The sequence below is a fragment of the Brachyhypopomus gauderio genome, chromosome 7 (genome assembly GCF_052324685.1).
Source record: "Brachyhypopomus gauderio isolate BG-103 chromosome 7, BGAUD_0.2, whole genome shotgun sequence".
NCBI lineage: Eukaryota > Metazoa > Chordata > Actinopteri > Gymnotiformes > Hypopomidae > Brachyhypopomus > Brachyhypopomus gauderio.
This window is the reverse complement of record NC_135217.1, coordinates 28,957,137-28,969,962: the sequence shown is the minus strand read 5'-3', so window position 1 is coordinate 28,969,962 and position 12,826 is coordinate 28,957,137. Positions and strand designations below refer to the sequence as shown.

At 39.0% G+C, this 12,826-nt stretch overlaps 2 protein-coding genes and 1 long non-coding RNA gene across 5 annotated transcripts; all 3 read right to left on the bottom strand.

Annotated features, from left to right (window-relative positions):
• Nucleotides 1–2,551: 2,551 nt before the first annotated feature.
• LOC143519518 (uncharacterized) lies at nt 2,552–5,702 on the bottom strand. Of its 2 annotated transcripts, none has more exons than XM_077013059.1 (5): nt 5,172–5,702; nt 4,096–4,990; nt 3,754–3,915; nt 3,576–3,665; nt 2,552–3,246 (listed from the first exon to the last, which is right to left on the bottom strand). In XM_077013059.1, exons 2-5 carry the CDS (start codon nt 4,129–4,131, stop codon nt 2,917–2,919), a joined length of 618 nt encoding a protein of 205 aa, XP_076869174.1. In that variant the 5' UTR covers nt 4,132–4,990; nt 5,172–5,702; the 3' UTR covers nt 2,552–2,916. The 2 variants fall into 2 exon arrangements, with proteins under 2 accessions (XP_076869174.1, XP_076869175.1); XM_077013060.1 differs by having other exon boundaries at nt 3,754–3,909.
• A 2,679-nt stretch (nt 5,703–8,381) lies between these two features.
• LOC143518281 (uncharacterized) lies at nt 8,382–10,117 on the bottom strand. Its single transcript, XR_013132139.1, has 3 exons — nt 9,895–10,117; nt 9,396–9,580; nt 8,382–8,985 (listed from the first exon to the last, which is right to left on the bottom strand). It is a non-coding gene; the product is annotated as an uncharacterized LOC143518281 (long non-coding RNA).
• Nucleotides 10,118–10,940: 823 nt separating this feature from the next.
• Nucleotides 10,941–12,238, bottom strand: LOC143518280 (E3 SUMO-protein ligase ZBED1-like). Of its 2 annotated transcripts, none has more exons than XM_077010731.1 (3): nt 12,069–12,238; nt 11,580–11,978; nt 10,941–11,485 (listed from the first exon to the last, which is right to left on the bottom strand). In XM_077010731.1, the coding sequence occupies exons 1-3, from the start codon at nt 12,138–12,140 to the stop codon at nt 11,078–11,080; spliced, it is 879 nt and encodes a 292-aa protein (XP_076866846.1). In that variant the 5' UTR covers nt 12,141–12,238; the 3' UTR covers nt 10,941–11,077. The 2 variants fall into 2 exon arrangements, with proteins under 2 accessions (XP_076866846.1, XP_076866847.1); XM_077010732.1 differs by having other exon boundaries at nt 11,901–11,978.
• Nucleotides 12,239–12,826: the final 588 nt, after the last annotated feature.

Sequence of the window (12,826 nt, the reverse complement as noted above, 5' to 3'; positions counted from 1 at the left end):
TTTTTATAGCGTTAATCAGCATTCATTCACTGCCATATTTTACTCACGTATTGTACTGCATTCAATGATTACCATTTTTTTGGTCTTCACAAGCTTCCTGCTTGCCGTACTGAGGCATTTTACTAGCGGTGGGCTCAAGCAGTCCGTGAAAACAAAATGATAACTAACCATTTTTAAAAAGCACATACCATAGGCTTCTCTAATTCTAACTACTTGACGATCATTTTAACTACTCGATTTAAACGACTCGAAAAGGCCGTCGATATCGTTTTGTGGCCGGTGTGCGATCGGTTTCAGATGTCGGTCGGTTTTCAGCATTCAAGAATTGTAAAGCGCGACGCCAACACAACATATCACAACATGTTGCTGTTTGAACCCAAACATTCTAGACATCTTCACCAGAGCCCAGTCGATCAGAACCACACACGTGTGATGTAGCTCGGGTATATAAAAACCCACATCTTCCCTCTGAGGTCTCCTGTTGATGTTTTTCGATGGTTTTATTAATATCTCTTGGATAAGACATCGTAGCAACATGGTTCAAACATTTCCTGAGTCTATAAAACTCGCCCTTTAAATTTCGTCCAAAGTAGCAGTTACAAACCAATTAACATCCCTACACGTGATTGTAAATTCGTGTCATTAACTTTTAACATACAAACTCAAAAGAAGTGGTGGACATTTATTTTTTTATTACAAAAAATAATGCTGTTGTATCACGTGTTGCCAGTGGCGAGTGAAATAATTATATTACTCGCAAATTAATATTTGTGGTCGCGATTGCGTCCATTTTAGTCGCAGTATGGAGCCCTGATAAACCGTTTCTTAGATGGTTCGTTAGTGCTACAACAAACTAACTAGCAATTTTCACGAGAGTGTTGTGAAAAATCTGCTACCATCGATGTACCGTTGGCCAGTGATGGGACGAACGACACTGGTGTGTCAGCCATTGATCTACACTAATAATAGTAGTAATATACTATAGTATATATAGTAGTAATATATTAATAGTATTAATAATAATAGTAATATAGATCATTGGCGTCAGCACTGTCCGAGCGCACAAGAGTGAAACTTATTGGTGCGTGTATCGCTTTAAACACACGTGACCGATACAGGAAGTGTATCGTTTGGACGTGCAGCGCCAAATTGTGTTTATAAGGAAGCGAACTGTATCGCCATATCGCGGGTTTGTTGGATGGAGTTCAAATTACCTATGAGTGAAAATAGGTAAGCAAACTGATGACATTCACCTTGATAGTTTAGCTCGGTTGTATTCCTAACCAAATTGCACAGTAGCGGCGAGAACGAGTTTTTAAACCTGTTAATTACAAATCGTACGTGTGTTTATATGGATGCAGCCACGAAGTCGCCAGGTTTGCTTCATGGAAAATTCATTTTTAAATACTAAATGTTGGCTTACATTTCAAATCTCATGTTTAGCTGAATAAACACGTTATCAACCCCTTTAAATGTACAGTAGGCTTACAAATTCATGTTTGACTAAATATGCCCTCTTAAAGTATGTAGGCATACAGTACTATTTTCATGTTTAACTGAATAAACCTTTGAACACGTACATTTTATTGAGCTTTTTTTCTTTTCTTCAAGTATCAAAGTAGAACAGCTTCCTCAAGCAGTCATTGATGCAAATTGGAAACAGGAGATGAGCCCCTGGTCTAATGCACCCCCTGTATTAAGAAACCCTATCTCAAAGACTGACTTTTAGTCATTACTTGGGTAGCACGCATATTCTGAATGAGCCATTTTAATCTAGATAAATTTCAAGATTTCAGTGAGATTAATCTAGTAAAAAAAATTTAATCTATGCCCACCCCTACTTTAAACCAAAGCAAAAATACTGACCAGGTCTTTCAGCTGCAGCATCCTGTGATGTTGAAGCTGCAGCTGAAGATGGATGCGATTCTCTGGAGATTACACTGGCACATTCAGAGGTGAGTCGTTTTATTGCTTCATCTGCCTTTGTTGGGCTAAAGAAACCAAGTGATTTGTACCTTGGGTCTAGTAGTGTTGCCAGTGACATAATGCTCATGCTTTGGATTTTGTCAAGCCTTTCCCTAAGGAGTCTGATGAGGTGCTCCCCCAGCTCCCTACACTGTAAAAAAATTTCAGGTTGGTTAAACTTACAAACTCAAGTTCACCTGCTGCCTTAAAAATGTGAGTAAACTCAACTTCATTATAACCTTTGTTTCTACTCAGAATGGTAAGTTTTGGAAGTTGTTTAACTAATGATAAATTAGTTGTTTGAACTTGAAACAGAGAATTAGAATAACTTACCATTTTACTGTAGTAATTCCCTACAATTGACTTTGTCTTGTCAAATATACACATAATTCCTCTTTATTTAGATTCATGCTTTCAAGTGAACTTAACTTCCAACTATATTCACAACTGCCATTTTAAAGTTAAGAACACTAATGCTTTTAAGTAGATTCTATTAAGATTTCTCATCTTGACTAAAAATGGCAAGTTTACCAGTCAAATCCAGTGTTCACTTGTTTAGAAATATTAAATTTATTTGAATGAGGACATTACACATTACATAAAACGTGTATATTTCTAAACAATGCTTAGTGTTGACAATGCATTTCCTCCAAGTAAATGATTTGTGTTACTAAAACTTGAAGAACAATTGCATGCCATGTTTCTGCCTCTAAATCTCACGAGTTGCTCTGCACAAGCAAGCAGATTAACATCGACAAGGATTGAGAGCAAACAAATTAACAAAAATTTTAACGTCTCAACATTCAACAGTGCTTGCTTTTGATATGGTAAATAAAAAGAATTTTGTACAGCAACAGTGTCCAACAGTGTGAGATGAAACAAAAATCTATTGTTTTCAACATTTTGTCAATATCACCCTCCCAGATGAGACTTGGTGTGCAGCCAATCAATCTATAAACAAAATCTCAGCAATTTATTTCTAAGTCCATGTACCCTTGCTGAACACTGGTCAGGGTTCATCTTCATGACGACCTTCTGCAGGAATTCAAATGAGTACTTCATTTTGTGAGGGTACTGCAGATTAAGGCAGTAGATGGTGCCCATTAACATAGCAAAACCAGTGGGCACGTCTCTGATTTCATGAAGAACGACTGCCTCTTCTACCACCACAGCCACGTTGATAATTTCATGAAGGAAAGCATCATGCAGGACACCTTCATGTCCAATTAGAATTCCAACACACTTTCCCTTCATGAGGACATCCAGGGTTTCACCATGAACCTAAAACAAATGCACAAATTTAGTTCTAATGTATCCTGACCTGCTACTTTATTAAAACCACCTCCTTATTTCAGCTCCACTGATGTGTGCACTACTCTTTGACCATTTGAACATGGCTGTTTGTCATCTAACCAGACATACAACAGAAATTTGACACAAAAACTTCAAAGTTTAAACACTGCCAACAACTATCCCAAACATTGCCAACTAGGGTTACTTGTTGGTTAAAATGCTTATAATGGAAGTACTTTTGAAGATAGTGATTAACTAGTCAGCTGAATTCTGAATGAATGCACCCATTATCTTAATGCATAAATATATTTTCTTACATCACACATCCTGATTATGTCAGAGGTGTCTTCTGACAAGAACAGTGGAAGACCAAGCAGGGCAGCCGTTCTTCTGTTCTGATTTGTGTCCTACATACAAAGAGAGACTGAGTAAATACAGTAATGAAACAAGATTCTTTAATGTAGTACATATTGTTAAGTACATTTTCATACGTACCTCCTTATTAAGGCACTGCATAACACTGCTAAGAGTCAACCTCCTGTTTGATGAGACAGCTGCTTTATAGAATTCCAAAAGACTTGACATCAAGGCATCCAGTCCATCCAGGAATGACTGGAGCAGGTCAGCAGTGACTATTCTACAGAACTCTGCCTTTATCTCAAACAGACGTATAAGACAGTAAACATGGGGTGATAAGAGTGTAAAAGTCTAGTAGAGTGTAAAGCAATAGCAAATGAAAATCTTACATATGAATTTACATATTAAAATTACATGTGATCTTTTAACATTAACCAACAGATCATTTCTTTGTTCATCATCCTGTGGATGTATACTTACCTGTCTCTCATTAAACAATGCAGGCCATCTGTCCATAAGTTCAGAGATGAGTGGCTCATCCCCAATTATTTCCTTTCTTCGCTGAGATGATCACAGAAGAAGACCTCTAGAAGCATGGTCTTCTGTTTTTCCTCTGATATATCTGCACTTTGACCTTCAGGTGGATCTGGCAAGAAGTGAATCTCTCCCTTCTTTGACTTCTTGATTGCCTTGTGGTTGGTCTGCCCCTTCTTTCTCTTATTTACAAGAACCTCAGGGCATCCAGCTACCATCAGTCTATGATGGTAATTGCCCATTTTGAATTTCAAGCTGAATACCCAGCAATACCTTTGACAGAACCCGGCTCTCTGAGACTAGGGTGCTTTTCTACAAGAGCTGTGGCTACACTTTCATAGTGGTCTTTTCTTGGATAAGGAGTGATTTTGGAGATCATGTCAGCTAGTTTGTCAAGTATTTCACTCTTAACACTCTTGGAGATGGCCATCACTGTGCCATCTTTGGCACAGGCATCATTTGCTGCACTGAGCTGAAGTTCAACATCATGGGAGGAATCAGGAATAAGAAAAGGGTCAGGCCATTCCACTGAGGAAGCACTACTTGGGGAACTCAAGCTTGCAGTATCTAGTGTTGAGTCAGATACAGAACCAGAAAAAGTGAACAAAATTTTCAGTGTTGCTCGATCATTTGGTAGATCTTTGATATCCGTCAAATTGCAGAGCTCATTTCCAAAGTCTGGATCTTCAAACTGTAAAATGAAGTTTCCTCGCAAAGCCCATATTTGTACGCAGTGCTTCACATAGGTCCTTTACCGAGTCAGGTACACTCTCTAGGGTGACACGCCTGATCTCTTGAGGTGAAACAATGACTCGAAGAAGCATCATGGAGGCACCAACAGCTATAACAGTGTGACACAAAAGGAGAAAAAGTTGAAAATCTGTAACCAGCATAAAATTAAACTATCATGAGTGAAGTGCATGGTCTTTAGTTAATATGGTGTATGATTGTATTAGACCACCTGTGAGTTAAAACACACACAAAATTAATAATAATAAAAAGCAAGGATCTTTTTTCTGTACCTTACTGTATTATAAACGTCCTTGGAGTGACGAGCACCTTTCCATCAACAAGATATGCAGCAAGGGGGGTGTAGTCATTCAGCTGGTCAGGATCAACAACCACAGTTACTGCAGGAACTTTGATGTTGAGCTGGTAACACCTTAGATGCTCAACAAAGCCAGCTTCAAACATTTCAACAATGAAAAATATGTGGCCATCCACTAAACAGATCTCAAGCACTCTCCCAAGATCTGGTATTCCGCTTGTGTAGCCAACAGAGAGCACCTTTGGAATATTTTGTCCCACTTAAATAAGCTGTTGAGGTGAGTGAAACAGAGTCCAGGGCTTTAAACTTGTTTGAAATAGCCACGCTGATTGTAGCATCCAAGATGTTCACAGGTACAACAGATACTCGTCCCGTTTCGATGCTTGGTTTAAAAAGAGTTGGCATCTCCAAATATGCTAACATTAGTTGATGTCTTGTAGCCAAAGTGTGAAGAATATTTTTGAAGTTACCAGAATCACGAACCACCTTTTTAAAGAAACAGTGTTTAGCCTCAAATCTCATAGTCCAAAATTCAATTAAGGGACCACATTTTTTTATTAGCATAGGGTAATGTTCCAAATAATGATGTTTAGGGTGCAATTTAGTACAAGGAAAAACTGTCGGTGGTCAGAAAATTTGGCTTGAAGGTAGCACAGGGTTTCTGTTGTGAACGAGGGGCTGCTTAACAACTCAACAATGTCTTTCAATTCAAGAATTAAATGCCAAGCCTTTTCACTTTCTGGAATGAGATGACCAACTAACAGTGGAAGAAATCTCAGAAGTGTCCAATTCTCATGTCCATTGCCACCTATTGTTCCATTTTTTTTGAAAGTTTGTTTGTATTGTCTGAGGTCTGTTAGTTTTGTCACAGAACTGAAAGGGGAATGTTGTTATTCTGCAATTAAGATCATTCAATGTAAAATACCTCTTTGAAATCAGATGCGAGAGGCATATACAGAGTTCCACAGGTACAATTCCTTCTAATGCATCATGAAGAAAATCAGGTGGAAATCCTTTTGTAGCATGAAAGTGTGTCAGTCTGTTTAAAGGACAGTCCTTCTTCACTCCATCAAAAGAAGTCAGATCACTTTGTTTAAGCACCTTAACAGCTTCATCAAATGATTCTGGTGTTCTCAAGGTAAAAGCCCCACTTCTAACATCATAATGCTGAATATCAGCACGATTTGTCAAACAAAATCGGCACAACTTATCAACATTGAAAGACTCTTGAAATCCAGCAAGCGAGTGTACCCCCAGATTATCGGCAGATATGTACAAAACAGTCCCTTTGACATGAGAGCCAACACTTTGAACACACACACCTTCTCTCTCAAGGAGCTTAAGATCCCTAATTAAGGGCTCTAAAACCTTGCTGTAACCATATTGTTTTATGTGTATGTTTTTGCACAATACAGCTAGATAAATTGATGATAATGTTGAGCGTAGTCTAATAGGTAAATTTGCAATCACCCAATATATAGCACAAACTTTGTGCTTCTTTTTTGAAGTACCTAATGGATTACAAAGCTCAAAATCATCAATATATAGTCCAAGAGCTACACCTAATTCCTCAGCGAGAATTCTGTTTTCTTTAAAGTATTCTCCATCTTTAACTGAACAGTAATTGCCTTCTTGTTCACTGGATCTCTCAAGTGCCTTATTTCTCATTTCTTTCCAACAGTTTACTGAGCAAATCTAAAATAGGAACATAAACAAAAGTGTGCTTTTTTTCCTGTACATTTAACACATACTCGACTGGTTCAATAACAGTAAAATTCTTCCTATAAAATGTCTGTCTTTTGCACTCTGTGCCAAGAGGACCCTGCCTTGAAAGCAATTTTAAGGGGTTCAAAGTTTGTAATTGTTCAATGATGCTACAACAGAGGCCGGTAATTGACATCATAGGTAGACTATGAGAGACAAAATGTGGAAAAAAAAAAAAAATTGAGAAAATCATTTTGTCTGATGTTTAAAGAATTTATTTGCAAATAATGGTGGAAAATAAGTATTTGGTCAATAACAAAAGTTCATCTCAATACTTTGTTGTATATCCTCTGTTGGCAATGACAGAGGTCAAATGTTTTCTGTAAGTCTTCACAAGGTTGGCACACACTGTTGCTGGTATGTTGGCCCATTCCTCCATGCAGATCTCCTCTAGAGCAGTGATGTTTTGGGGCTGTCGGCGGGCAACACGGACTTTTAACTCCCTCCAAAGGTTTTCGATGGATGCAACTCAGCATTCACTGTCCTCCAAACACAACGAGTTATGTTTTTACCAAATAGTTCTACTTTGGTTTCATCTGACCATATGACATTCTCCCAATACTCTTCTGGAACATCCAAATGCTCTCTAGCAAACTTCAGACGTGCCTGGATATGGACTGGCTTAAGCAGGGGGACACGTCTGGCACTGCAAGATCTGAGTCCCTGGCGTCGTAGTGTGTTGCTGATGGTAGCCTTTGTAACGTTGGTCCCAGCTTTCTGCAGGTCATTCACTAGATCCCCCCTTGTGGTTCTGGGATTTTTCCTCACCGTTCTTGTGATCATTTTGACCCCACGGGCTGAGATCTTGCGTGGAGCCCCAGATCGAGGGAGATTGGTAGTGGTCTTGTAGGTCTTCCATTTTCTGATTATTGCTCTCACAGTAGATTTCTTCACACCAAGCTGCTTGCCTATTGCAGATTCAGTCTTCCCAGCCTGGTGCAGGTCTACAATTCGGTTTCTGGTGTCCTCCGACAGCTCTTTCGTCTTCACCATAGTGGAGTTTGGAGTGTGACTGTTTGAGGTTGTGGGCAGGTGTCTTTTATACTGTTAACGACTTCAAACAGGTGCCATTAATACAGGTAATGAGTGGGGGAAAGAGGAGCCTCTTAAAAAAGAAGTTACAGGTCTGTGACAGCCAGAAATCTTGCTTGTTTGTAGGTGACCAAATACTTATTTTCCACCATTATTTGCAAATAAAGTCTTTAAAAGTCAGACAAAATGATTTTCTCAATTTTTTTTCACATTTTGTCTCTCATAGTCTACCTATGATGTCAATTACAGGCCTCTCTCATCTTTTTAAGTGGGAGAACTTGCACAATTGGTGACTGACCAAATACTTATTTTGCCCACTGTATGTACAACAGTTTTAATATTTTGTTGGGTAAATTCTCCAATATCAATAATTTCTTGTATTGCTGAATTTGATACATGCAAAATTGTTTGCATGCGAAGAAATAAACTTCCCAACTGATGCTCAATTACCTTTCCATTTTCAAGTCCATTCTCAATCTCTGCTGCAGAATCAAATGCAGTGTCAGTGTCGGAAACAAAATCCTCTTCTATTAAAGGCACAGGATGAATATTCTGTGCCAATAGCTCCGGTATGAAATTTTCTAAGGTGGAGAACTTATGATTACGACTTCTATGTGCAGTAAAAGTCGACAGCACACTTAAAAGAACTCCCTGCAAATGGACATCTAACAACTTCTCTGTTTCTCAAATGAGTCTTCAGATGAGTGAAGTATTTGTTAATGTTGCTAGGCTCTGAGAATTTACACAAATCACAGGATAATTTGGCTACAGTCTTCTGTGATTCTATTGTATGTTCTTTCAAATGAATTTTAAGTTCTGCTTGGGTTTGAAATGTTTTCAAACAGTCTGCATGAATACAGATGAGGCCTGAACACCTTCGGTAATGTCTGTGATGCTCTTTTTGTAGTGCTGTAGTATTCTTCCTTGACCATTAGTAGAGATTGCACAAAACTTACATTTCCACTTCATGAATGGGACATGCCTGAAAAAATCTGTCAAGGAAAAAAAAAAGATTTAAAGTAATTGCCGTTTGCTAGCTAGCCAATGTATTCTCACAGACCATTCCAAGTTATTTTCATTCTTATGGGATAAGAAAAAGAGAAAAGAGCTGGATCAGTTTTAATGTAAAATGGCTAGTTAGCTAGCATTAACTAGTGAGATAACCTAGCTAGCCAAGTTGTCAGTTCACCAGTTAGCTAAACGAGCTAGCTAACTAGTTAGCTAAGCGTGCAGTCCACTCGTCATCGTTCTCTAGATAGAGCGGGGGGCTTAAGACACATTCTCAGGCTGATAATACAAAGGGTTCAAAAATTCTCTTCTCTTTGAATATTAAAAATCATCGGTTCATTTTCATGTCGGGTCTGAAATGGATTAAAACGTTTCCGTTGAAAAACTACCTCACCTTAGAGAGAACCGTCTATAACTCGAGCTCCGTTAAGGAAAAAAGCGGGAATCCAATTTGTTCGCCTTCTGGAACTTTCCACAGTACTTTATCCGCCTCTAATTGTAGTCCGTAGTGAGGGGTGTCCCTCCGCCACTGGAAGAAGTCCACTATTGTTTTCAACAGTGTAAACGTTGTGATTACCTCTGTCGCAAATAAATAAAAAACATACATAACTGTAAAGGGAAGTTGAAATTGGTTAATCAAACAGATTACCTTTATGAGTTTGGTGCCTCATTAAACGCAGCACCGCACCATTTAACATGGAAAGGAAAATTAAAACAAGGCACTGGCGACTAATAAACAAAATTTTTTAAAGCAGATCTGCTGTATCTGATGTATTAAAGGCTATCAGGCTGATAAACAGCACGAATTAACCAGTTTTCATTTCTAATTTTTAATAGATTTATTTTATCATGTCACGACTAATACAGACTTGTCTGTGGTAAAACTCCCTCACCTCAGAACGAACCGTACAGATGTCTGCCTTTGGTAATGTGTTGACTATAGGGCAGAAAAGACTTACATTCTAGCAGTTTCCACACATAATAATTCTACAACAATCACTCTGCCTCTAATTGTAGTCCGTAATCAGTTAAATATTTCGCTAGAATATTATGGCTTAACTGCCGTGAAAAGCCGGATCATACTTATTGTTTTGTCCAGCTCCAAAATGGCGCCAATCCCCCCTCTCCACACACCGTATTATCAGCATTTCTCCACCTCCACCCTCCTTTTTTAATGATAAACGTCAGTTAAATCAGTGGTTCCCAAAGTGGGGGGCGCGCCCCCTAGGTGGGGCGCGGAGCTATTGCAGGGGGGGCGCGGAGCTTGAAAGTAAAACGTGCACATGTGTCAATATTAGGGATGCACCGATTCCGATATTAATATCTGAAAAAATTCTAGATCGGGTATCGGGGACAATGTGACCGATCCATAAAAACAGATCTATTCACTCTAATTATATGCTTGTATTGCTTGCTTTTCGGAGTTAGTTCAACCCTAATACTCGCGCTGGTGGTATTCCACTTAGTCCGTTTATTTGCTGGTTGACCAAAATAAACCTGGGCTCCAGCAATACTTCACTGTTCATACATGAACTGGTGAGTTGTCCAAAGCTCATTTAATGCGTTACTTACAGAAATAAATTAAAGAGCAGTGGTCTGACTCGGTCTACGGCGGAAAGCTAAAAAAACAATATTCCATACGCACGCTCAACTCGCTCCCTTAAAGAGACAGTACACATATTTCTGGCCGTTACATGCTTTGTGCTCTGCGTGATGTCTGCGCTTGCAAACTAGCCGCATATGTATTGCTGTTTCTCTTATTTCATCTCCTTATTTATTTTAAATTACATTTAGAATTCTTGAACCATTTAAAATGTTTCTTGCAGTTAATTTTTTTCATGTTTGACCAAAGTTGTGAACCTATTGTTTTTGTAAGTTTTCAACACATCCCTAGTCAATATGGGGGGGGGGGGGGCGCAAAAATATTCTCATCTACTAAAGGGGGGCACGGCAGAAAAAGTTTGGGAACCACTGAGTTAAATGAACTCTAACAACCCAGACAAAACTCTCAAATAGTCAAGACAATGGATTACCGTAAGTTTAATTTTGGAAAACTTATAAACCTGAGTTCATTATTCAAAACTTGTTATGGCATGTGAAGTTCAAGAGAAAAAATGAGTTCACATAATTAAATGGAGCTGAAATTGGGACTGTTGCCTTTGCTGCCACTTCCTGGAGCATCTTTTCAACCATTTTCAATGATGGCACCACTTTGGAGCCAGATACCTTTTTCTCCTCCGACAGCTCTATAGTAGCCTCATGAAAAGGAGACAGTATAGACAGGCATGCACAGATATTATTGTAATCATCAGAGGTCAGCGCAGGAATGTCAGTTTGTAAGGCAGCCAAAGCTGCCCCCACAGGCTCCCCGAGTTCTGCTACTCGCTCCAGCATTTGAAATGTGCTGTTCCATCTTGTTTCAACCTCCTGAATCAGTTTCTTTTTTGGTTTTCTCATGTGCTCTTGAACAAGGTCCAGCTTCTCCTTTAAAGATAAAAAGAAAGTGTTAAGTGATAAAATGTGTTACATATGTAGCAATACAAAATGTGTAAACAATATGAAAATAAAAGTTACTGACGTTGGCAGTTGTGCTGCTCCTAAAATAGCCCACCAGCTTCCTTGCCTTTGTACGAATGGTGGACAGCACTGGGGTCAGTTCAAGAGCCTTTTTAACAACTAGATTCAGGGTGTGAGCAATGCAGACTGCATGACGCAGCTTAAGGTTCTTGCCACAGGCAGATGCGCCATCAGTAACCAGACATGTGACTTTTGATTTTATTCCCCATTCTTCCATGAGGGAGGATTTCACACATGCCAAATTTTCAGCTGTATGTGCCTGTGGGAATTTCAAATATGCATCCATATTGAGAGATGTCCACATGTCTGCAGTCAAACTCACTGCAGGGACTTTCAGGACCTCAGCTTTGGCCTTCTCCTTCTCTTGCTGGTATTTGGCCTCAGCCATGGCCTTTACAGCCTAAAGGGAAGGTAGAAAATAATGATTATTTCAGTACTACTTTAGTAGTACTAAAGTATTTCAGTACTTTTTCCATGTCATCACACATACCTTCCTAGTTGGGAGAACATAAGTTGGATCCAATGTAGCTACAAAGTCCCTGAGAACCTGTCTCATCCCCATTACTGCAAAGACTCTATGATTTGATTATTTACTGTTATCATATGCTTTATGAATCATGTTGTGAAAGGGGAAATGTATGTGCACTTGGGAAATGTATACTTACCTGTGTTGGGGAAATGCAAGGGAATGCAGGTGCCTCTCAGTGCTTCATTTATGCAGGCCAGAAGAGCCCATGGTCATATAGCATAGAGGGGGGCAGCTGAAGCATCCTGGGAAAAGAATACACAAAGGTAAAAGATACAAAGGGATATCCATGTAAATATTGTTTGAAGGTACCTATGTTGTGTATGTGTTATTATTTGTCATATTATGTATGTGTTTATGTTAGAGTATTCTATTGCATATCCCTGTGAACGCACCCCAGTCAATAATTGGTTTGGTCCAATTAGACAGAGGGCGGGGTTATGGGTTTATAGGGACATGAGAGTGCAGTGAGGAATGAGAGGTTTGTTTGGTTTCTAGAGTGTGTGAAACTGGTGGGGTGAGTCGTCATTGGGACAATTCCATTTTCTTACTGGTTGCAGTAAGCCGGTAACAGAGAGGTTGTTTTAACCTGCTATGGTGCAGTTGAATCTCTGTTGGTAACCCCAGAATTTTAACTTTCATTTGTTTTCTCTTTATACAAGTTTTTCTTTTCCTTTTTTCCACGTGTGCTGTGAATAAATGTACCAATCAGGATTTAAAAT

What these genes read in the sequence shown, in the direction of transcription:
- LOC143518280 (XM_077010731.1), bottom strand. Translation starts at nt 12,140, where the DNA reads ATGGGGATGAGACAGGTTCTCAGGGACTTTGTAGCTACATTGGATCCA. An exon ending in ATGTTCTCCCAACTAGGAAG is followed by an intron (nt 11,979 to 12,068) that starts GTATGTGTGATG and finishes CCTTCCCTTTAG; the next exon opens with GCTGTAAAGGCCATGGCTGA. An exon ending in GGAGCAGCACAACTGCCAAC is followed by an intron (nt 11,486 to 11,579) that starts GTCAGTAACTTT and finishes TTATCTTTAAAG; the next exon opens with GAGAAGCTGGACCTTGTTCA.
- LOC143519518 (XM_077013059.1), bottom strand. Translation starts at nt 4,131, where the DNA reads ATGGACAGATGGCCTGCATTGTTTAATGAGAGACAG. An exon ending in CATTGTTTAATGAGAGACAG is followed by an intron (nt 3,916 to 4,095) that starts GTAAGTATACAT and finishes CGTCTGTTTGAG; the next exon opens with ATAAAGGCAGAGTTCTGTAG. An exon ending in ACATAATCAGGATGTGTGAT is followed by an intron (nt 3,247 to 3,575) that starts GTAAGAAAATAT and finishes CATTTGTTTTAG; the next exon opens with GTTCATGGTGAAACCCTGGA.